Here is a 23,022-nt window from a genome sequence, read left to right on the forward strand (position 1 = left end):
CCCGGGGCGGGGAATGGGGGGGCTGAGGGGATTTGGGGGGTCCAGGTGAGGTTTGGGGGGTCCAGGTGGGGGTTTGGGGGGTCCAGGTGTGCTGTGAGTGCCACACGACGACAACACCTGTGCAGTTGTTGAAGGGGGAATTTTGGGGTGGTCCAGGTGGAGTTTTGGGGCTCCAGGTGAAGTTTGGAGGGTCCAGGTGGGGTTTGGGGGGTCCAGGTGGAGTTTGGGGGGTCCAGGTGGGGTTTGGGGGTTCCAGGTGTGTTTTGGGGATCCAGGTGTGCTGTGAGTGCCACACAATGACAACACCTGTGCAGTTCTTCCAAGGCCGTGCTGGGGGAATTTTGGGGGGTCCAGGTGGGTTTGGGGGCTCCAGGTGGGGTTTGGGGGGGTCCAGGTGGGTTCTGGGGGGCTCTCAGAGTGGTTTCAGGGGAGATTTTGGGGGAATCTTAGGGGTTTTGGGGGCTCCAGGTGTGCTGTGAGTGCCACACGATGACAACACCTGTGCAGTTGTTGAAGGCCGTGCTGGGGGAATTTTGGGGGATCCAGGTGGGGTTTTGGGGGGTCCAGGTGGTGTTTGGGGGATCCAGGTGGGGTTTTGGGGGGTCCAGGTGGAGTTTTGGGGGATCCAGGTGCTTTTTGGGGGGTCCAGGTGTGCTGTGAGTGCCACACGATGACAACACCTGTGCAGTTCTTCCAAGGCCGTGCTGGGGGAATTTTGGGGGGATCCAGGTGGGTTTGGAGGGTCCAGGTGGGGTTTGGGGGATCCAGGTGTGCTGGGATGCCATGAGGTCCCACTGGGGCAGTTTTGGGGTGGTCCCGGGGGGATTTGGGGATTTTTATGGGGGTTTGTGGATTTTGGGGAGGTTTTGGGGGTCACACGGCGCCACCAAATGTGTCACACTTCAATAACCAGACCGGGAGGATCAAGGGGAATTTTGGGGCAGTTTTAGGTTATTTGGGGAAAAATTTTGGGGTGGTTTTGGGGAAGATTTTGGTGCCACACTCGAACACCAGGCAGGGGGGTTTTGGGGGGCGTTTTGGGGGATTTTTGGGAAGATTCCAAGGGTGGGGGTTTGGGAGATTTTGGAGAAGGTCTGGAGTGATTTTGGGAAGGATTTTGGGGTGTTTTGAGCAGGATTTTAGGAGGGATTTTGGAGGATTTTGGGCAGGATTCCGGTGTGTTTTGGGTAGGATTTTGGGCTGATTTTGGGCAGGATTTTGAGGTGGTTTTGGGTAGGATTTTGGGCTATTTTGAGCAGGATTTGGAGATGTTTTGGGCAGGATTTTGGGGTATTTTGGGCACGATTATGGGGGTGTTTTGGGTAGGATTTTAGGGGTGTTTTGGGGTGGTTTTGGGTAGGATTTTGGGCTATTTTGAGCAGGATTTGGGGGTGTTTTAGGTAGGATTTTAGGGGTATTTTGGGTAGGATTTTGGGGGGGTTTTGGGCAGGATTTTGGCAAGTATTTTGAAGTGTTTTGGGCAGGATATTGGAGGCTTTTGGGGTGGTTTTGGGCAGGATTTAGAAGTGGTCTGCGTTCGATTTTGGGGTGGTTTAGGGCAGGATTTTGGGCTATTTTGAGCAGGATTTGGGGGTGTTTTAGGTAGGATTTTAGGGGTGTTTTGGGCAGGATTTTGGGGTGTTTTGGGCAGTATTTTAGGGGTGGTTTTGGGCAGGATTTAGAAGTGGTCTGTGTTCGATTTTGGGGTGGTTTAGGGCAGGATTTTGGGAGTGTTTTGGGCAGCATTTTGGGGCATTCTGGGGCTGTTCTGTTGCCGCACACCACTCTCAAAACTCTCCGTGCTGCGAGACCACACCGCTGCATTTCGGGGCGGTTTTTGGGGGGCCGTTTCCGGGGGTATTTCCAGGCGGATCTGGGCCTTTCCCTGGGGTTTTGGGGGCGCCTCAGGCGTGCTGGCGGCGCCAGACGATGACGGTGCCGGCGGCGTCCCCCGAGGCCAGCAGGGACTCGTCGCAGTTGAAGGCCACGGCCAGCACGGGCGCCCCGTGGCCCTGCAGGGTGTTCACCGTGGCGCGCGCGGCGCGGCCCACGTCGAAAAAGTGCACGGAGGCGTCCTCGCTGCCCGTCACTGCGGGGACATTGGGGACATCGGGGGTATTGGGGACATCAGGGGTATTGGGGACATTGGGGACAGGGGTAAGGGATGTGATCCCATTGACCCCCTCGCTGCCCGTCACTGCGGGGACATGGGGACATTGGGGACATCGGGGTAAGGGATGTGATCCCATTGATCCCCTCGCTGCCCGTCACTGCAGGGACATTGGGGGACATTGGGGACATTGGGGTAAGGGATGTGATCCCATTGACCCCCTCGCTGCCCGTCACTGTGGGGACATTGGGGATGTTGGGGACATTGGGGTAAGGGATGTGATCCCATTGACCCCTCGCTGCCCGTCACTGTGGGGACATTGGGGACATTGGGGACATTGGGGTAAGGGATGTGATCCCATTGACTCCCTTGCTGCCCGTCACTGCGGGGACATTGGGGACATTGGGGACATTGGGGTAAGGGATGTGATCCCATTGACTCCCTTGCTGCCCGTCACTGCGGGGACATTGGGGACATTGGGGACATTGGGGTAAGGGATGTGATCCCATTGATCCCCTCACTGCCCATCACTGCGGGGACGTTGGGGATGTTTGGGACATTGGGGACATCAGGGGTATTGGGGACATGGGGACAGGGATAAGGGATGTGATCCCATTGACCCCCTCGCTGCCCATCACTGCGGGGACATGGGGACATTGGGGACATTGGGGGCATTGGGGTAAGGGATGTGATCCCATTGACCCCCCTCGCTGCCCGTCACTGCGGGGGACACTGGGGGACGTTGGGGGTACTGGGGACATTGGGGACATCGGGGACACTGGGGACATTGGGGGCATTGGGGTGATTTGGGACATCAGGGACATCAGGGGCATTGGGGACATTGGGGACATCAGAGACATTGGGGACATCAGGGTGATTTGGGACATCGGGGGACATTGGGACACTGGGGACATTGGGGATATTGGGGGCATTGGGGACATGGGGGTGATTTGGGACATCGGGGGCATTGGGGGACACTGGGGACATTGGGGATATTGGGGGCATTAGGGACACTGGGGGCATCGGGGTGATTTGGGACATCGGGGACATCAGGGGCATTGGGGACAGGGGTAAGGGATGTGATCCCACTGACCCCCTCGCTGCCCGTCACTGCGGGGACATCAGGGATATGGGGACATTGGGGACATCGGGGACATCGGGGACATTGGGGACATCAGGGGCACTGGGGGACAGGGCTGGGCAGTGTCATCCCATTGCCCCCCCTCATTGGCCTGACATTGCTGGGGACACTGGGGACACTTGGGACAAGGATAAGGGACCTGATCCCATTGACCCCCTGACTGTGCATCATTGTTGGGGACATTGGGGACACTGGGGACACTGGGGACAGGCTCAGGGCTGTGGTTTTAGTGGCCCCCTCGCTGCCCGTCACTGCCTGGGGACACTGGGGACGCGTCTGGGGGGTGGCGCCTGTCCCTGCTCCACCCCCGTCCCTCCCAGTTCGTCCCAGTCCATTCCCAGTTTGTCCCAGTCCCCTCCCAGTCCCTTCCAATCCCTCCCAGTCCATTCCCAGTCTGTCCCAGTCCCTCCCAGTTTGTCCCAGTCCATTCCCAGTTTGTCCCAGTCCCTCCCAGTCCATTCCCAGTTTCACCCAGTCTCTCTCAGTCCCTCCCAATTTGTCCCAGTCCATTCCCAGTCCCTCCCAGTCCGTCCCAGTTTCTCCCAGTCCCTCCCAGTCCATTCCCAGTCCATCCCAGTCCCTCCCAGTCCATCCCAGTTTGTCCCAGTCCCTCCCAGTCCATTCCCAGTCCGTCCCAGTCCCTCCCAGTCCATTCCCAGTCCCTCCCAGTCCCTCCCAGTCCATTCCCAGTTTGTCCCAGTCCGTCCCAGTCCGTCCCAGTGCTCACCCACGCAGGCTCCCTGCCTGAAGGACATCAGGGGGCAGAAGCAGCTCTCAGGGGCTGCTCCCGGATGCCGCGTGGGGAAACTGCGCCGGAGCCGCAGCCCCGGGGCCCCCGAGCCGCCCTCGTCCTCCACCACCCTGGGGACACCAAAAACGGGGTCAGAAACAGCCAAAATCACCCCAAAATCACCCCATAATCATCCCAAAAACGCTCCCGAGGCCCCCTTGTCCTCCACCACCCTGGGGGGACCAAAAAACGGGTCAGAAACACCCAAAAATCATCCCAAAAATCACCCCAAAATCACCCCAAAATCATCCCAAAATCACCCCAAAAATCATCCCAAAAATCACCCCAAAAATCATCCTGAAAATCATCCCAAAAATCACCCCAAAATCACCCCAAAAAACCCTCATGAGTCCCCCTCATCCTCCACCACCCTGGGGGGACCAAAAAAGGGTCAAAAAATACCCAAAAATCCCCCCAAAAAACACCCCCAGTGTCCCCCCCCCTATACTGGAAGAGCAGCACAAGGTTGGGGCAGGCATTGATCAACAAGGACGGGTCTGGTTCACCCCAAATCCCCCCCAATTCCCCAATGTCCCCACGATATCCCCAATGTCCCCTCAATGTCCCCAAGGCCCCCTCAATGTCCCCAAAGCCCCCACGATGTCCCCAAAGCCCCCCTTAATGTCCCCCCCATACTGGCAGAGCAGCAGGCGGTCGGGGCAGGCGTTCACCAGCAGGGATGGCTTCGCTTCACCCCAAATCCCCCCAATTCCCCAGCTCCCCCAAAGGGTCCCTGATGTCCCCCACGATGTCCCCAATGTCCCCAATGTCCCCAAGGCCCCCTGTCCCATACCGGAAGAGCAGCAGGCGGTCGGGGCAGGCGTTCACCAGCAGGGACGGGTCTGGTTCACCCCAAATCCCCCCAATTCCCCAAAGCCCCCTGATATCCCCAATGCCCCCACAATGTCCCCAAAGCCCCCCCGATGTCCCCAATGTCCCCAGTGTCCCTGTCCCGTACCTGAAGAGCAGCAGGCGGTCGGGGCAGGCGTTCACCAGCAGGGACGGGTCCGGCGCCTCCCGGCTGGCCCAGGCCCGGGCCGAGAGCGACGTGATGGAGCCACCGGCCTGGACCAGCACCCGCGAGGCCTTGGTCAGCCGGCCTGGGGGGGTACAGGGTGTGTGACCCCCCCCAAAAAACTCCCAGTGCCTCCCAGTACTGCTCCAGTACTGCCCCAGTGCCTCTCAGTACTGCCCCAGTGCCTCCCAGTGCTTCCCAGTACAGCCCCAGTGCCTCCTGAACCAGTGCCCAGTGCCCCCTGAACCACTTGGTCAGCCGGCCTGGAGGGGTACAGGGATGTGGGACCCCCCCAAAACACTCCCAGTGCTTCCCAGTACAGCCCCAGTGCCTCCCAGTGCCCCCCAGTACTGCCCAGTGCCCCCCAGACCAGCACCCGCGAGGCCTTGGTCAGCCGGCCTGGAGGGGGGTGCAGGGTGTGAGACCCCCCCAAACACTCCCAGTGCCTCCCAGTACTGCCCCAGTGCTTCCCAGTGCTGCCCCAGTACCACCCAGTGCTTCCCAGTACAGCCCCAGTGCTTCCCAGTGCCCCCTGGACCAGCACCCGCGAGGCCTTGGTCAGCCGGCCTGGGGGGGTGCAGGGTGTGAGACACCCCCAAAACACTCCCAGTGCCTCCCAGTACAGCCCAGTGCCCCCCAGTCCCTCTGTACCCATCTCCAGTCCCCCCCCAATCCCCTCCCAGTGCTTCCCAGTGCTTCCCAGTACAGCCCCAGTGCTTCCCAGTACCATCCAGTACAGCCCCAGTGCCTCCCAGTGCCCCTCCCAGTACTGCCCAGTGCTGCCCCAGTGCCCCCAGTCCCTCTGTACCCACCTCCAGTCCCCCCAGTCCCCTCCCAGTCTGTCCCAGTCCCTCCCAGTCCCTCTGTACCCACCCACAATCCCCTCCAGTCCCCTCCCAGTCCCTCCCAGTCCCTCCCAGTCCCGTTACCGGTGCCGGGGTCGCACAGGAACGAGGGACACCGAGCCCCGATCGTCCCCGGCCCACAGGACCCGCCCGGGGGCGTCGAAGCAGAGGGCGAGGACCCGCCCGGGGAGGCGCCCGGTGCCGCCCCGAGCCGCCTTCCCCGTGGAGATGTTCACAACACGGACCATGTGCCGGGCACTGCCCACCTGGGGGGGCAAAAGAGGGGCTGGGGGGGCACCCTGGGACCCCCAAAAACCCACACCTGGGACCCCAAAATCTGCCCCAAAATCTGCCCCCAAGATCCCCAAAATCCCCCCCCAAGCCGCCTTCCCCACGGAGATGTTCACAACCTGCACCATGTGCTGGGCACTGCCCACCTGGGGGGGAAAATAATGGGCTGGGGGGCACCCTGGGACCCCTAAAGCCACCCTTGAGACCCCAAAAACCCATCCTAAGACCCCCAAAACCTGCCCTAAAATCCCCAATTCCCCCCCCAAATCCACCTCAGTGCCGCCTTCCCAGTGGAGATGTTCACAACCTGCACCATGTGCCGGGCACTGCCCACCTGGGGAGGGGCACACACCTGCCTGAGACTCCCCCAGACCCACCCTGGGACCCCCAAACCCATCCTGAGACCCCCTAAAACCACCCTGGGACCCCCAAACTTACGCAAGATCCCGAAAATCCCCCTCAAAACCCCCCTGAGCCGCCGCCTTCCCAGTGGAGACGCTCACAACCTGCACCAGGGCTGGGTTTGGGGGGATGCTCAGGGGTCTCTGCACTCTGAGTTTTTTGGAATATTTTGGGATGGTTTTGAGGTGTTTTTGGCTCTCTCACCACAGTCAGGTTGCTGGTAAGGGGCTGGAACGCGCAGCACAGCAGGGCAGGGTTGGGTTTGGGGGGGATGTTTGGGGGTCTCTCAGGGCTGTGATATTTTGGGGTGGTTTTGGGGTATTTTAGGACAGTTTTAGGGTTCCTCTCACCACAATCAGGTTGTTATTCAATGGCTGGAATGCACAGCACAGCAGGGCAGGGTTGGGTTTGGGGGAGATGTTTGGGGGTCCCAGGAAAGGCTCTCAAGGCTCTGGCATTTCAGGTCAGTTCTGGGGCAGTTTTGGGGTGGTTTTAGGGCATTTCGGGGTTCCTCTCACCACAGTCAGGTTGTTGTTCAGCAGCTGGAATATGCAGCCCCATAGGGGTCGGGTTTGGGGAGATGTTTGGGGGTCCCAGGAGGGGCTCTCAGGGCTCTGGGGTTTCAGAGCAGTTTAGGGGTATTTTAGGATGGTTTTGGGGTATTTCGGGGTTCCTCTCACCACAATCAGGTTGTTATTCAATGGCTGGAACGCGCAGCACAGCAGCACAGGGCTGGGGTTGGGGGGATGTTTGCGGGTCCCAGGAGGGGCTCTCAGGGCTCTGGGGTTTCAGGGTAGTTCTGGGGTATTTTGGGGTATTTTAGGACGGTTTTAGGGTTCCTCTCACCACAGTCAGGTTGTTATTCAATGGCTGGAACGCACAACACACCAGCGTGGCCTCATTGGGGTTGGGTTTGGGGGAATGTTTGAGGGGCTCTCTGGCATTTCAGGGCAGTTTTGGGGTGGTTTCAGAGCATTTTGGGGTTCCTCTCACCACAGTCAGGTTGTTGTTCAGCGGCTGGAACGCGCAGCCCCATAGGGGTCGGGTTTGGGGGGATGTTTGGGGGTCCCAGGAGGGGCTCTCAGGGCTCTGGGGTTTCAGGGTAGTTCTGGGGTATTTTGGGGTATTTTAGGACAGTTTTAGGGTTCCTCTCACCACAGTCAGGTTGTTGTTCAGCGGCTGGAACGCGCAGCACAGCAGCGCGGCCCCGTCGGGGTCGGGCACGCGGCGGATGCAGCGCCCGTCCCCGGGGTCCCAGAGGCGCAGGGTCCCGTCCAGCGAGGTGGACACGAGGACATCGTTGGACAGGGACCAGGCGAAGTCCGAGACGCCGGCGCCGTGGCCGCGGAGGCGCCGCAGCACGGCCGGGGGCCCCGGGGCCAGGCGGCAAACGGAGAGCGTCCCGTCCAGCGAGCAGCACGCCAGCAGGTGGCGCTCGTCGTGGGCAAACTGCACCTTCCGCACTGCGGGGGACGGGAGGGGGTGGGTGAGACCCCTCCCCAAAATTCCCAAAATTCTATAGGGGCAGGAACTCCCCCAGAGCCATGGGGAGAGCCCTCCCCAAAATTCCCAAAATTCTATAGGGGCAGGAACTCCCCCAGAGCCATAGGGAGACCCCCAGCCCATCCAGCAGGGGGCGCTCGTCGTGGGCAAACTGCACCTTCCGCACTGGCGGGGACGGGAGGGGGTGGGTGAGACCCCTCCCCAAAATTCCCAAAATTCTATAGGGGCAGGAGCTCCCCCAGAGCCATGGGGAGACCCCTCCCCAAAATTCTATAGGGGCAGGAATTCCCCCAGAGCCATGGGGAAACCCCTCCCCAAAATTCCCAAAATTCTATAGGGGCAGGAGCTCCCCCAGAACCATGGGGAGACCCCCAATCCATCCAGCAGGGGGCGCTCGTCGTGGGCAAACTGCACCTTCCGCACTGGCGGGGACGGGAGGGGGTGGGTGAGACCCCTCCCCAAAATTCTATAGGGCCAGGAACTCCTCCAGAACCATAGGGAGACACCCCCCCCCCCCCCAAAACAAAGGAATCACCCCCAGAGCTGGGAGAGCCCCCCAAACAACACCTGAGAACCCCCAGACCACCCTGAGGCCCCCCAGGGGACACCTGTGACCCCCCCAAGCAACACCTGAGCCCCCTCAGACCCCTCCCAGGTGACACCTGAGACCCCCCAGACCCCTCCTAGGTGACACCTGAGCCCCCCCAGACCCCTCCCAGGTGACAGCTGAGCCCCCCCCGGGTTACCTGCGCTGTCCAGGTGCTGGTCGAACACGTGGAACACCCCGGCGAAGGCGTAGTTCTCACTCAGGGAGGTGTCCCCGGCCATGGCCCGGCTGGCCTCGGCCAGGGGGGTTGGGGACAACCCCGGGGGGGCTGTGAAAGTGGGGGGGGGGGCAGCGTGAGACCCCTCCCCAAATCGATCTGAACCTCCCCGGATCCCCCTGAGCCCAACCTGGCACCCCCCCCTGGTTCCCTGCAATGGTTCGGGCCAGGGGAATGGGGACCCTCATGGGGGGGGGGGGGGTGGGGGTAATGTGAGACCCCCCCCCAGGTATCCCCTGACCCCCCCCAGGACCATGAGACCCCCCAGATACCCCCTGACCCCCCCAGGTCCCCCCTGACCCCCTCAGGTATTGACTGGCACCCTCCAAACCCCCCCCATCCCCACAATGGTTTCGCCCACAGCTGCACAGCCCCCCCCTTTAAAAGGGATGAGGGGAGGGGGAAACACCTTGAGACCCCCCCCAAAACATCGAGACCCCCCCCCAAAACATCGAGACCCCCCCCCCAAAAGACCCCAGCACCCTCTGAGACCCCTCCCCAACCCCTCCAGGAGCCTGAGACCTCCCCCAGCCCCCCCAAAACCGGCCCCTAAAATGACTCCCCCAGCACCCTGAGATGCCCCAAAAAACCCTAAAATCCACCCAAAATCCCCCAAAATCTCCCCAAAATCCCCCCGGGACCCCTCCCCAATCCCCCCCCCCGGGGGTCTCACCGCTCGTCAGGGCCCCCCCGCAGCCCCCCCGGGCCGGAGCTGCGGCTCAGGGAGCGCCGGTGGCCCCGGGACCCCCGCGGGTCCTCCTCGAAATCCTGGGGGGGGGGGAAAGGGTTGGGACCCCCAAAAATGGGGGTGGGAAACCCAAAAATGGGGGTGGGAAACCCAAAAATGGGGGTGGGAAACACAAAAATGGGTGCGGAAACCCAAAAATCTCCCCAAAATTGGTGCTGGGACTCCCTGACCCTCCCCAAAGGAGTTTTGGGATGGTCCAGAGCCCCCCAGGTGTGGCCAGGTGTACCCCAGGTGTACCCACAGGTGTTCAGGAGTGTCCAAGTGTATTTCAGGTGTACCCCAGGTGTACACAAGTGTGGCCCAGGTATATCCCACATGTGCCCAGGTGTATCTCAGGTGTTCCCAGGTGTGCCCCAAACCCCTCTAGGTGTACCCAGGTGTGCACCAGGTGTGCCCAGGTGTACCCAGGTGTGCCCCAGGTGTGCCCTAATCCCCTGTACCTGCCCCAGGTGTACCCAGGTGTGCCCCAAACCCCTCTAGGTGTACCCAGGTGTATCCCAGCTGTACCCAGGTGCCCCCAGGTGTGCCCCAGCTGTGCCCAGGTGTGTCCCAGGTACCTCCATGCGGTCCAGCGTGGTCCGGCTGGCTCTCAGGGCGCTGCGGCAGCTGCCCCAGGTGTGCCCTAATCCCCTGTACCTGCCCCAGGTGTATCCCAGGTGTATCCCAGGTGTACCCCAAACCCCTCTAGGTGCCCCCAGCTGTACCCAGCTGTACCCAGGTGCCCCCAGCTGTGCCCAGGTGTGTCCCAGGTACCTCCATGCGGTCCAGCGTGGTCCGGCTGGCTCTCAGGGCGCTGCGGCAGCTGCCCGCCTCGGACAGGGCCCCGTAGCGCTGGGCCAGGAGCCGCGCCCGCAGCCGCAGGTACCAGCGCCGGGCCTCACCTGCCAGGTGCCCGCCCTGCGCCCGCTCCCGCAGCAGCTGCGAGCGCCGCCGCACGTACTGAGTGCGGAACTGCGGCAGCTGCGGCGTGCGGTACGCCGCGTACCTGCACAGGTGAGACACAGGTGAGACACAGGTGAGAGACAGGTGAGAGACAGGTGAGAGAGGTGAGATACAGGTGAGGAATGGGGTTAATTCTAACCAAAACCAGAGAAATTTCACCCAAACCCAGAGAAATTTCACCCAAACCCAGACTCGGGTGTGAACTGCGGCAGCTGCGGCGTGCGGTACCTGCACAGGTGAGACACAGGTGAGAGACAGGTGAGAGACAGGTGAGATTTGGGGTTAATTCTACCCAAAACCAGAGAAATTTCACCCAAACCCAGACTCGGGTGTGCAGAACTGCGGCAGATGTGGGGTGAGGTACCCCGTGTACCTGCACAGGTGAGACACAGGTGAGAGACAGGTGAGGAATGGGGTTAATTCTAACCAAAACTAGAGGAATTCCACCCAAAACCAGAGAAATTCCACCCAAAACCAGACCCAGGCGCGCGGAACTGCGGCAGCTGCGGCGTGCGGTACCTGCACAGGTGAGAGACAGGTGAGAGACAGATGAGATACAGGTGAGAGACAGGTGAGAAACAGGTGAGAAACAGGTGAGAGACAGGTGAGAGACAGGTGAGATTTGGGGTTAATTCTACCAAAAACCAGAGAAATTTCACCCAAACCCAGACTTGGGTGTGCAGAACTGCGGCAGATGTGGGGTGAGGTACCCCGTGTACCTGCACAGGTGAGACACAGGTGAGAGACAGGTGAGCAATGGGGTTAATTCTAACCAAAACTAGAGGAATTCCACCCAAAACCAGAGAAATTCCACCCAAAACCAGACCCAGGCACGCGGAACTGCGGCAGCTGCGGCGTGCGGTAACCTGCACAGGTGAGACACAGGTGAGAGACAGGTGAGAGACATGTGAGATACAGGTGAAATTTGGGTTAATTCTACCAAAAACCAGAGAAATTTCACCCAAAACCCAGAGAAATTTCACCCAAACCCAGACTCGGGTGTGCGGAACTGCGGCAGCTGCGGTGTGCAGTACCTGCACAGGTGAGACACAAGGTGAGAGACAGGTGAGACACAGGTGAGACAGAGGAGAGACAGAGGAGATACCAGTGAGAAATGGGGTTAATTCTACACAAAACCCAGAAAATTCTGCCCAAAAAAATAGACCCAGGTGTGCAGACTGCGGCAGCTCTGGCGTGCGGTACCCCGCGTACCTGCACAGGTGAGACACAGGTGAGAGACAGGTGAGAAATGGGGTTAAATTCTGCCAAAAACCAGAGAAATTCTACCCAAAACCAGACCCAGGGTGTGCGGAACTGCGGCAGCTGCAATGTGCAGAACGCCGCATACCTGGGACAGGTGAGAGTCAGGGGAGATACAGGTGAGGGACAGGTGGGAAATGGGGTTAGTTCTACCCAAAAGCAGAGAAATTCCACCCAAAAATGGGCCCAGGTGTGCAGAACTGCAGCGGCTGTGGGGTGCAGTGCACAGGTGAGACACAGGTGAGAGACAGGTGAGAAATGGGGTTAATTCTACACAAAACCAGAAATATTCCACCCCAAAACTGGCCCAGGTATCACAATCCCCTAAAAAGATGCCCCAAAATCTCCAAATTTCCGCATCCAGGTAGGAGCATCCCCCCCCTTTAACAGCAGCAGGTGCCGAATTCCACCGAAAACAACCCAGGTATGAGCATCCCCCCCCTCACAAAACCACCCAGGTATCCAAAATCCTCCCCAAAAAATCCCCTCGAGCTCACCGCGCATCCACGGCGAGCACCTGCTGCCACACGGCGGCCATGGGCGGCCGCGGCCGCCGCGGGGGGACCCTGCCGAGGGAACAACGGCGTGAGCTGAGGGGGAAAATGGGGGAAAAAAAGAGGAAAAAAGAGCAGCGGGGCGGCCGTACCCTGCGCGTCCCGCTCCACCTCCGCCTCAGGAGCTCCGCGGGGGGCCGGGGCTGGGCCGGGGGAGCGCGGATGGGCCGGACCGGAAGTTGCCGCGGCGCCGCCTCACGCCCAAATGGCGGCGCGCGTCGTCCTGGAGACGCGGGGGGGCGGTGGGTGGGGGGCGTGGTCGTGATATGATTGGTTGGTTTTGGAAATGGGGCGTGGGGTTTGGCTCGTCTGTAATTCCCGCCTTCCAGGAGCGCGCGCTGATTGGGTGAGCACGCAAAAGGGGCGTGGTAAAACGTGTTTCTTTATGGTTATTGTAGTCCCAGAGCGCCCCAGGATTGGCCGCTCCGCCCGGCACCTCTCGTCTGCCCCGGGTCCTCCTGCCCGCCGAAATTGCGACAACACAGTGGGGCGAGCAGGACACTTTACGGCAGCGGCTCGGGGGGTACCGGGAGGGTCCCGAGCGAGTTTTAGGGGGACCCCGAGGGAATCCCGGTGCCTCCGAGGCGGCTCCGTGAGCACCGAATTCCCCCCCCGCGCCCTCCTTTGTGCCGCGCCACGGCTGCAGCTCTGAGCGCGCCTCGCTTGACGGCGGCTCGTACGACAGCCTCAGGGGCGTGCGGCGCGCTTTACGGCAGCGCGGCGGGGGCAGCGGGGCCGGGGGGGATTTTGGGGGGGTCCCGGGGGGGCTTTGGGGGGTCCCGGAGGGTCCCGGGGGGGGGCCGGGGGCCGGTGCCCCCCCCGAGGATGCCCGCTGGCCGTGCAATGGCCGTTCCCCACGGAGCCGTCGCGGCGCTGGGCCCTGGCGAGCCGCGTGGTCACGGGCCTGGTGGGCACCTACAGCTGCGTGTGGACCCGTGAGTGACCCCCCCCCCCCCCCTTAAATCTGGGGAGACCCCCTCCTCAAATTCCGGTTCAGAGCGAGACACCCCCCCCCAGATCCCCGTTCTGAGGGGAAACCACCCCTAAAATCCCAGTTCTGAGGGGAGACCCCTCCTCAAATCCCCGTTCTGAGGGGAAACCCCCCCCCTTCCACAAATCCCCGGTTCTAAAGGGAGAGACCCCCCCTAAAATCCCGGTTCTGAGGGGAAACCCCCCCAAAATCCCGGTTCTGAGGGGAAACCCCCCCAAAATCCTGCCTGGACGTCACCCCCAGGCCACCCCGAACCCATTTGGGGGGGGTCTCATCCCTTTATCTTTTCAGGATCCCTCCAATAGGTTTGGGACCCCCCCAAATCTTGTCAGATCCTCGGGACCCCTCCCCAAATGTATTTGGGATCTGTTCCAAGCACCCCTGGGGACCCCCAGCTCCTTTGAGAGCCCCTAAAAACCCTCCAGACCCCTCCAAGACCCCTCAAATTCCCTCTCCAACCCCTTCAGAACCCCTTGAGGACCCTCCCAACCCCCTTAAAACTCCTAAATCCTTCAGACCCACCCAAAACCTCCTCCAACCACTTTAGAACCCCTTGGGGACCCCCCAAAACTCTTCAAGTCCCCCCTCTTCAACCCCTCTAGGACCCTCCTAATCCCCCTCAACCCCCTTAAAACTCCTCAGACCCCCCCCACAGAGCCTCTCTAAGACCCCCAAGGACCCCCCAAACCCCCTTAAACCTCCTCGAGGACCCCCCCAAAGCCCCCCCCGGGACCCCCCTCCCCTCCCAGGGTACCTGAACCGGCTGCGGGTTCACAACGCTGAGGTTCTGCACGAGCTGGTGGAGAGGAGGGGGCCCGGGACCCCCCTGCTGACCCTGTCCAACCACGCCTCCTGCATGGACGACCCCCACCTCTGGGGTATTTGGGGAGGGGGGGGTCCTAGAGGGGTCTGGGGGGGAATTTGGGGGGTTTTTGGGGGGTCCCAGGGGGGTCTGGTGGGTGTTTGGGGGGGTCCCAGGGGGGTTTTGGGGTGTCCTGGAGGGGCTGGGAGGGTCCTGGAGGGTCCTAAAGGGGCTGGGGGGCCATTGGAGGGGGGGGATCTGAAGGGTTTGGGGGGGTCCCGGGGGTCCTTGAGAGGGCTGGGGGGGTCCTGGGGGGTCCCAGGAGGTCCTAAAGGGGTTGGAGAAGGAATTTGGGGGGGGGAGATCTGAAGGATTTTGGGGGTTTTGAAGGGTTTTGGGGGGGGTCCTTGATGGGTCCTTGAGGGGCTGGGGGGTTCTAAAGGGGTTGGAGGAGGAATTTGGGGGGGGTCTTGGGTGGGGTCTGAAGGGTTTGGGGGGGGGTCCTGGGGGGTGTTTTGGGGGGTCCCAGGAGGTCCTAAAGGGGTTGGAGAAGGAATTTGGGGGGGTCCTGAAGGGTTTGGGGGGATCCTGGGGGTGTTTGGGGGGGTCCTGAATGGGATGAAGGAGAAATCTGGGGGGGTCTTGAGGAGGTTGGAACAATTTGGGGGGGGGGGTCTGAAGAGTTTTGGGGGGGGTCCTGGGTGGTTTTGGGGGTCCTCGAGGGGCCTGGGGGGGAGTGTGGAGGGTCCTGAGGGATCTGGGGGGGGGTCCTAAAGGGGTTTGAAGGGGGGATTTGAGGGGTCTGGGGGGGTCTGAAGGGTCTGGGGGGGGATCTAAAGGATTTGGGGGGGGGTCTCAGGGGGTTTTGGGGGGTTCTGGGGGGGGGTCTCAGGGGGTTTTGGGGGAGTCTGGGGGGGGTCTGAAGGGTTTGGGGGGTTCTGGGGGGTCTCAGGGGGTTTTTGGGGGTCTGGGGGGGGGTCTCAGGGGGTTTTTGGGGGTCCCCGTGACCCCCGTGACCCCCCCCAGGGTCCCTGAAGCTGCGCCACGTCTGGAACCTGCCCAGGATGCGCTGGTAGGGGGCTGGGGCTGGGGCTGGGGGGGGTTTGTGGGGGGGTCCCAGGGCGGTTTGGGGGGGGTCCCAGGGTGGTTTTGGGGGGTCCCAGGGCGGTTTGGGGGGGGGTCCCAGGGTGGTTTTGGGGGGGGTCCCAGGGCGGTTTGGGGGGGGGTCCCAGGGCGGTTTGGGGGTCCCAGGGCGGTTTGGGGGGTCCCAGGGCGGTCTGGGGGGGTCCCAGGGCGGTTTGAGGGGGTCCCAGAGCGGTTTTGGGGGTCCCAGGGCAGTTTGGGGGTCCCAGGGCGGTTTGTGGGGGGTTCCCGGGGCGGTTTGGGGGGGTCCCAGGGGCGGTTTGGGGGGGGGTCCCAGGGCGGTTTGGGGGGGGTCCCAGGGCAGTTTGGGGGGTCCCAGGGGGGGTTTGGGGGGGGTCCCAGGGCGGTTTGGGGGGGGGTCCCAGGGGCGGTTTGGGGGGTCCCAGGGCGGTTTGGGGGGGGTCCCAGGGTGGTTTTGGGGGGTCCCAGGGCGGTTTGGGGGGGGTCCCAGGGTGGTTTGAGGGGGTTCCCAGGGCGGTTTTGGGGGGGTCCCAGGGCAGTTTTGGGGGGGGTCCCAGGGTGGTTTTGGGGGGGTCCCAGGGCGGTTTGGGGGGGGTCCCAGGGCGGTTTGAGGGGGTCCCAGGGCGGTTTGGGGGGGGTCCCAGCGCCCCCCTCCCCACGTTTGCCCTCCCCCAGGACCCCCACGGCCGCTGACATTTGCTTCACCCGGGAGCTGCACTCGCTCTTCTTCAGCCTGGGCCGCTGCGTGCCCGTGTGCCGCGGTACTGGGACAAACTGGGACAAACTGGGACAAACTGGGGGGGACTGGGAGGGACTGGAAGGGACTGGGATGGGATTGGGGGGGACTGGGAGGGACTGGGAGCACTGAGTGCCCGTGTGCTGCGGTACTGGGACAGACTGGGACAAACTGGGAGGGACTGGGAGGGACTGGGAGGGACTGGGGGGGACTGGGAGGGACTGGAAGGGACTGGGGGGGACTGGGACAAACTGGGACAAACTGGGGGGGACTGGGAGGGACTGGGAGGGACTGGGAGGGACTGGGGGGGGACTGGGAGGGACTGGGGGACTGGGAGCACTGAGTGCCCGTGTACCGCGGTAACTGGGGGAACTGGGACAAACTGGGGGGGACTGGGAGGGACTGGGAGGGACTGGGAGGGACTGGGAGCACTGCGTGCCCGTGTGCTGCGGTACTGGGACAGACTGGGACAAACTGGGACAGACTGGGAGGGACTGGGAGAGGGACTGGGATGGGATTGGGACACACTGGGAATGGACTGGGAGGGACTGGGACAGACTGGGAGGGACTGGGAGGGGACTGAGGGTACTGCGTGCCCGTGTGCTGCAGTAACTGGGGAAACTGGGGCAAACTGGGGACAGACTGGGACACACTGGGAGGGACTGGGAGGGACTGGGACAAACTGGGAGGGACTGGGAAAGGGAATGGGATGGGATTGGGACACACTGGGACAGACTGGGAAGGACTGGGACAAACTGGGAGCACTGAGTGCCCGTGTGCCGCGGTACTGGGACAAACTGGACAGACTGGGACAAACTGGCGGAGGGACTGGGATGGGATTGGGACACACTGGGGGGACCTGGGAGGGGACTGGGAGGGACTGGAACAAACTGGGAATGGACTGGGAGGGGGACTGAGGGTACTGCATGCCCGTGTGCTGCAGTAACTGGAGCACTGGGACAAACTGGGAGGGACTGGGATGGGATTTGGAGGGAGTGGGAGGGACTGGGACAAACTGGGAATGGACTGGGAGGGACTGGGGGCGCTGCGTGCTGGTGTGCCACGGTAAACTGGGGGAACTGGACAGACTGGGAGGGACTGGGACAAACTGGGACAGACTGGGAGGGACTGGGAGAGGGACTGGGAATGGACTGAGGGAAACTGGGAGCACTGGGAGGGACTGGGAGGCTTCTGATTTGTACTGGGAGGCACTGGGCCGTTCCCAGTATGGACTGGGAGGGTTCCAGTCCATACTGGGATGGCCGTGGTTGCTCTGAGGCCGTTCCCAGTCCATACTGGAGAGGGTCCAGTTTGAACTGGTCCCGCAGGGGATGGCGTCTACCAGCGGGGCATGGATTTTATACTGGAAAAGCTCAACCAGGGAGACTGGGTGCACGTGTTCCCCGAGGGTACTGAGGAGCACTGGGAGGGACTGGGAGCACTGGGAGGGACTGGGAGGAAACTGGGAAGGTATTGAGATGAACTGGGATGGACTGGGAGGAGAATGGGAGCACTGGGAAGGACTGGGATGTGACTGGGAGGGACTGGGATGGGACTGGGAAGACCTGGGAGGGGTCCCTGGGGGGATTTTGGGGGTCTCATAGTGGAATTTCGAGGGTCCCTGGGTGGAATTTTGGGGGTCTCAGGGGGGATTTTTGGGTTTCTTGAGGTGACTTTGGGGTTCCTGGGTGGAATTTTGGGCATCCTTGGGGGATTTTGGGGTTTCTTGATGGGATTTTGGGGTCCCCTGGGAAGAATTTTGGGGGTTCCTGGGTGGAATTTTGGGTGTCCTTGGGGAATTTTTGGGTTTCTTGAGGGGGAATTTTGGGTGTCCTTGGGGGATTTTTTGGGTTTCTTGAGGGGATTTTGGGGTACTGGAGGGAATTTTGGGGTTCCTGGGGGGAATTTTGGGGGTCCCTGGGTGGAATTTTGGGGGTCTCAGGGGGGGGTTTTGGATTTCTTGAGGTGATTTTGGGGTACTGGGGGAAATTTTTGGGGGTCCCTGGGTGGAATTTTGGGGGTTCCTGGGTGGAATTTTGGGTGTCCTTGGGGGATTTTTGGGTTTCTTGAGGGGATTTTGGGGTCCCCTGGGAGAATTTTGGGGGTTCCTTGGGGGAATTTTGGGATCCCTGGGGGGAATTTTGGGTTTCTTGAGGGGAATTTTGGGTGTCCTTGGGGATTTTTGGGGTTTCTTGAGGGGATTTTGGGTGTCCTGGGGGGAATTTTGGGGGTCCCTTGGTGGAATTTTGGGGTTTCTTGAGGGGATTTTGGGGTCCCCTGGGGAGATTTTGGGGGTCCTGACCCCCCCCCAGCCCCATTTTTCCCCCCTCAGGTAAAGTGAACCTGGGCCAGGAGGTCGCTCGCTTCAAGTGGGGTGAGACCCCCCAAAAAACCCCCCAAAAACCCCAAAAATCCTCCTTGGATCCCCCCCCAAAACCTCTGGGACCCCAAAAATCCCCCCTAAAACCCTCAAAATCCCTGTAGACCCCCACCACAAACACCCTGGGACCCCCAAAAATCCCCCCCAAAAAATGCCCCAAAAATCCCAAATTTGCCCCAAATTCCTCAGTGGGGTTCTGAAGACCCCTCCAGACCTCCCCAAACCCCTCCAATCACCCCAAAATCCCTCAAAACCCCCTCCCCAAATCCCCCAAATTCCCCCTAGGGATCCAGAGCCCCCCCAAATCCCCTCTGGGGATCCCAAAAGCCCCCCAAAAATGCCCCCAAATCCCTCCCAGACCCCTTGAGACCCCCAAAACTTCCCCCAAATTCCCCCTCAGGGTTTTAAGATTCCCCCCCCCAGACCCCTCCAATCACCCCCAAAACCCCCCTGGGCCCCTCCCCAAATCCTTCCTGGGGTTCCAAAGCCCCCCCCAAAATCCCCCAAATCCCTCCCAGACCCCTTTGAGACCCCCAAAACCTCCCCCAAATTCCCCTTTAGGGCTCTGAAGCCCCCCCCCCCCAAAACCCCTCCAATCACCCCAAACCCCCCTGGCTCCCCTCAAACCCCCTCCCCAAATCCCCCAAAGCCCCCCTGGACATCCAGAGCCCCCCCAAATCCCCTCTGGGGGTTCCAAAGCCCCCCAAAAATGCCCCCAAATTCTCCCCCCCCCCCAGGCATCGGGCGGCTCCTGGCCGAGTGTCGCAGGGACCCCCGTGATCCTCCCGCTGTGGCACGGGGGGTGAGGGGGATTTGGGGGGTCCTGGGGGGATTTGGGGGGTCCTGGGGGTGTCCTGGGGGGCTTTAGGGGGTCCCAAGGGCCTTTAGGGGGGTCTTGGAGGGATTTGGGGGGGTCTTGGAGGGATTTGGGGGGGGGCTTGAGGGGCTGGGGGGGACACTGAGAGAGCCTTTGGGGAGGGGTCTGGGGGATCCTGGGGGGATTCAGGAGAAGATTTTGGGGGGTCCTGAGGGGCTTTGGGGGGTCCCTGGGGGGATTTGGGGGGTCCTGGGGGCCTTTAGGGGGGTCTTGGAGGGATTTGGGGGGGTTCTGGGGGGCTTTGGGGGGGTCTTGGAGGGATTTGGGGGAGCTTGAGGACACTGAGAGACCCTTTGGGGGAGGGGTCCTGGGGGGATACAGGAGAAGATTTTGGGGGGGTCCCAAGGGAGTTTGGGGGGTCTGAGGGGGTTTTGGGGTGGCCTGGGGGTCTTGGGGGGTTGGGGGGGGCAGTGAGGGAGCTTTTGGGGAGGGGTCTGAGGGGTCCTGGGAGGTTTTGGGGGCACAGGAGGGGTCCTGGGGAATCCTGAAAGGGGCACAGGGGAGGATTTTGGGGGGTCCCCAGGGGGACTGAGGGGTTTTGGGGGGGGCCTGGGGGTTTTGGGGGACACCAGGGGGTTTTGGGGAGGTGGTCTGGGGAGATTTTGGGGTCTTGAGGTGACTGGGGTGGGGCACAGAGGAAGATTTTGGGGGTCCCAGGGGGGTTTGGGGGGTCCCAATGGGGTTTTTGTGGGGTGGTCCCAAGGGGTTTTTGGGGGATGTTTTGGGGGGGGTCCCAAGGGGTTTTTGGGGGGGTCCCGAGGGGTTTTTGGGGATGTTTTGGGGGGGGGGTCCCAAGGGGTTTTTGGGGGGGTCCCAAGGAGGTTTTGGGGATGTTTTGGGGGGGGCCCCGAGAGGTTTTTGAGGGGGTCCCAAGGGGTTTTTGGGGATGTTTTGAGGGGGTCCCAAGGGGTTTTTGGGGATGTTTTGGGGGGGGTTCCCAAGGGGTTTTTTGGGGATGTTTTGGGGTGGGTCCCGAGGGGTTTTTGGGGGGGGGGGTCCCAAGGGATTTTTGGGGATGTTTTGGGGGGTCCTGAGGGGTTTTTGGGGGGTCCGGGTTTGGGGTCCGAGGGTGTTTTGGGGATGTTTTGGGGGGTCGCAAGGGGGTTTTGGGGATGTTTTCGGGGGGGGGTCCCAAGGGGGTTTTGGGGATGTTTTCGGGGGGGGTCCCAAGGGGGTTTTGGGGATGTTTTTTGGGGGGGGAGGTCCCGAGGGGTTTTTTGGGGATGTTTTAGAGGGGGTCCCCCAGGGGTTTTTGGGGATGTTTTGGGGGGCGTCCCAAGGGGTTTTTATTCTGTCCCAGGTGATTTTGGGCAGTGACCTCGAAGATTTTGGGGGTGACCAGGGGAGATTTGTGACCATGGGGGGCTCAGGGAAGTTGGGGGGGGGTCGGTTCTGATTTTGGGGAGGGGTCCCACGGTTGGTGCCCCCCCCCCCCCCTCATTTTGTGTTCCCCACCCCCCCCCCCAGGGATGAGCGATGTCCTCCCCAACCATCGGCCCCTACGTGCCCCGGGTGGGGCAGGTGAGGGGAAATGGGGGGGCTGGGGGCACTTTTGGGGTCTCTGGGGGAGTTTTGGGGGGTCTGGGGGGACATTTGAGGGGGGGTCTCTGAGGGGATTTTTGGGGTCTCTGGGGGGGATTTTTTGGGATCTCTGTGGGATTTTTAGCGATGTTTTTGCCATCTCTGGGGTTTTTTTTGGGGGGGCTCTGTGGGATATTTTGGGGTCTATGGAGGGGGTTTTGGGGGGCTCTCAGGGGGGGTTTGGGGTCTCTGAGGGGATTTGGGATCTCTGAGGGGATTTTGGGGTCTCTGAGTGACATTTTGGGGTTTTTTTTGGGGGTCTTTGAGGAGATTTTGGGGTCTCTGAGGGGTTGAGATCTCTGGGGGAGTTTTGGGGTCTCTGGGGACTTTTGGGGGGTCTCTGAGGGGATTTTGGGATCTCTATGGGGATTTTTGGGGATCTCTGTGGGATTCTGGGTGTCCTCAGGGTGGATTTGGGGGTCTCAGGGTGGATTTTGGGGTCTCAGGGTGGATTCTGGTGGTTTCAGTGTGGATTTTGGGGTCTCAGGGTGGATTTTGGGGTCCTCAGGGTGGATTTTGGGGTCTCAGGTGGATTTTGGGATCTCTGTGGGATTTTGGGGGTGTCAGGGTGAATTTTGGAGTTTCAGGGTGCATTTTGGAGGTCTCAGGGTGGATTTGGGGGTCTCAGGGTGCATTTTGGGTGTCTCAGGGTGAATTTTGGAGTTTCAGGGTGGATTTTGGGGGTCTCAAGGTGGATCCTGGTGGTTTCAGGGTGGATTCTGGGGGTCTCAGGGTGCATTTTGGGTGTCCCAGGGTGCATTTTGGGTGTCCCAGGGTGCATTTTGGGGGTCTCAGGGTGGGTTTTGGGGGTCCCTGCTCCCCCTGACCCATTTCCCCCCACCCAGCACATCACGGTGGTCGTGGGGGCGCCCGTTCAGTGCCCGACCCCTCCTGGAGCGGCTGCGCAGCGAGGGGACCCCCACGGTGGGTGTGGGGTGGGACCCCCACATTTGGGGGGTCCTGACCCCGAGATTTGGGGGTTTGACCCCAAGATTTAGGGTTTACCCCATAGAATTGGGGTTTGCCCCAGAAATTTGGGGTCTGACCCTGAGATTTAGGGAGTTCTGACCCCGGGATTTGGGATTTTGACCTCGAGATTTGGGGTTTGACCCAGAGATTTTTGGGGGTTTCTGACCCCGAGATTTGGGGTTTTGACCCTGGGATTTGGGGGGGTCTGACCCCAAGATTTGGGGTTTTGACCCTGGGATTTGGGGGGCTCTGACCCCAAGATTGAGGGTTTACCCCATAGAATTGGATTTATGCAGAAATTTGGGGTTTGCCCCATAGATTTGGGTTCTGACCCCAAGATTTGGGGTTTTCTGACCCCCAAGATTTGGGGGTTTTCTGACCCTGAGGTCTGGGGGGTTTGGACCCTGAGATTTGGAGGGTTCTGACCCCAAGATTTGGGGAGTTCTTACCTCAGGATTTGGGGGTTCTGCCCCAGAGATCTGTGGGTCCCAGCCCCATAAATCCCTGGATCCCAACCCCATAAATCCCTGGATCCCAGCCCCATAAATCCTTGGATCCCAGCCCCATAAATCCATGAATCCCTGCCCCATAAATCCTGGATCCCAGCCCCATAAATCCATGAATCCCAGCCCCATAAATCCCTGGATCCCAACCCCATAAATCCCTGGATCCAGCCCCATAAATCCTTGGATCCCAGCCCCACAAATCCCTGGATCCCAGCCCCATAAATCCATGAATCCCTGCCCCATAAATCCCTGGATCCCAGCCCCCATAAATCCTTGGATCCCAGCCCCATAAATCCCTGGATCCCAACCCCATAAATCCTTAGATCCCAGCCCCACAGCTCGGTGTCTCTGCCCCATAGATCCCATAAATCCTGGATCCCAGCCCCACAGCTCGGTGTCTGTGCCCCATAGATCCCATAAATCCCTTTCCCAGCCCCACAGCTCGGTGTCTGTGCCCCATAGATCCCATAGATCCCCTAAATCCCTTTTCCCAGCCCCACAGCTCGGGTGTCTGTGCCCCCACAGGTTGAGCTCCGTAAGGCTCTGACCGATTTTGTCCAGCGGGAATTCGAGGCTCTGCGGGGCCCACGCCCGGAACCCTGCAACCCCACCCCATAACTGGGGGTCCCCCCACCCCATAACTTGGGGTTC

General features: G+C 61.1%; 2 protein-coding genes across 2 annotated transcripts; one reads left to right on the forward strand and one right to left on the reverse strand.

Moving 5' to 3' along the window:
* Nucleotides 1-1,803: 1,803 nt before the first annotated feature.
* Nucleotides 1,804-12,416, reverse strand: LOC143692331 (WD repeat-containing protein 13-like). The gene is given in 10 exon segments (XM_077172516.1): nt 1,804-2,089; nt 3,979-4,112; nt 5,000-5,141; nt 5,986-6,010; nt 6,012-6,167; nt 7,750-8,057; nt 8,844-8,971; nt 9,595-9,689; nt 10,423-10,654; nt 12,369-12,416. Coding segments are annotated over 10 exon segments (1,446 nt in total). The 5' UTR covers nt 12,410-12,416; the 3' UTR covers nt 1,804-1,904.
* A 214-nt stretch (nt 12,417-12,630) lies between these two features.
* LOC143692300 (tafazzin-like) lies at nt 12,631-22,989 on the forward strand. The gene is made up of 11 exons (XM_077172417.1): nt 12,631-12,667; nt 13,211-13,360; nt 14,166-14,294; nt 15,245-15,290; nt 15,998-16,083; nt 17,387-17,467; nt 18,391-18,432; nt 19,176-19,238; nt 20,782-20,836; nt 21,742-21,820; nt 22,897-22,989. The coding sequence occupies exons 1-11, from the start codon at nt 12,631-12,633 to the stop codon at nt 22,987-22,989; spliced, it is 861 nt and encodes a 286-aa protein (XP_077028532.1).
* Nucleotides 22,990-23,022: the final 33 nt, after the last annotated feature.

The sequence above is a fragment of the Agelaius phoeniceus genome, chromosome 38 (genome assembly GCF_051311805.1).
Source record: "Agelaius phoeniceus isolate bAgePho1 chromosome 38, bAgePho1.hap1, whole genome shotgun sequence".
Taxonomy (NCBI): domain Eukaryota; kingdom Metazoa; phylum Chordata; class Aves; order Passeriformes; family Icteridae; genus Agelaius; species Agelaius phoeniceus.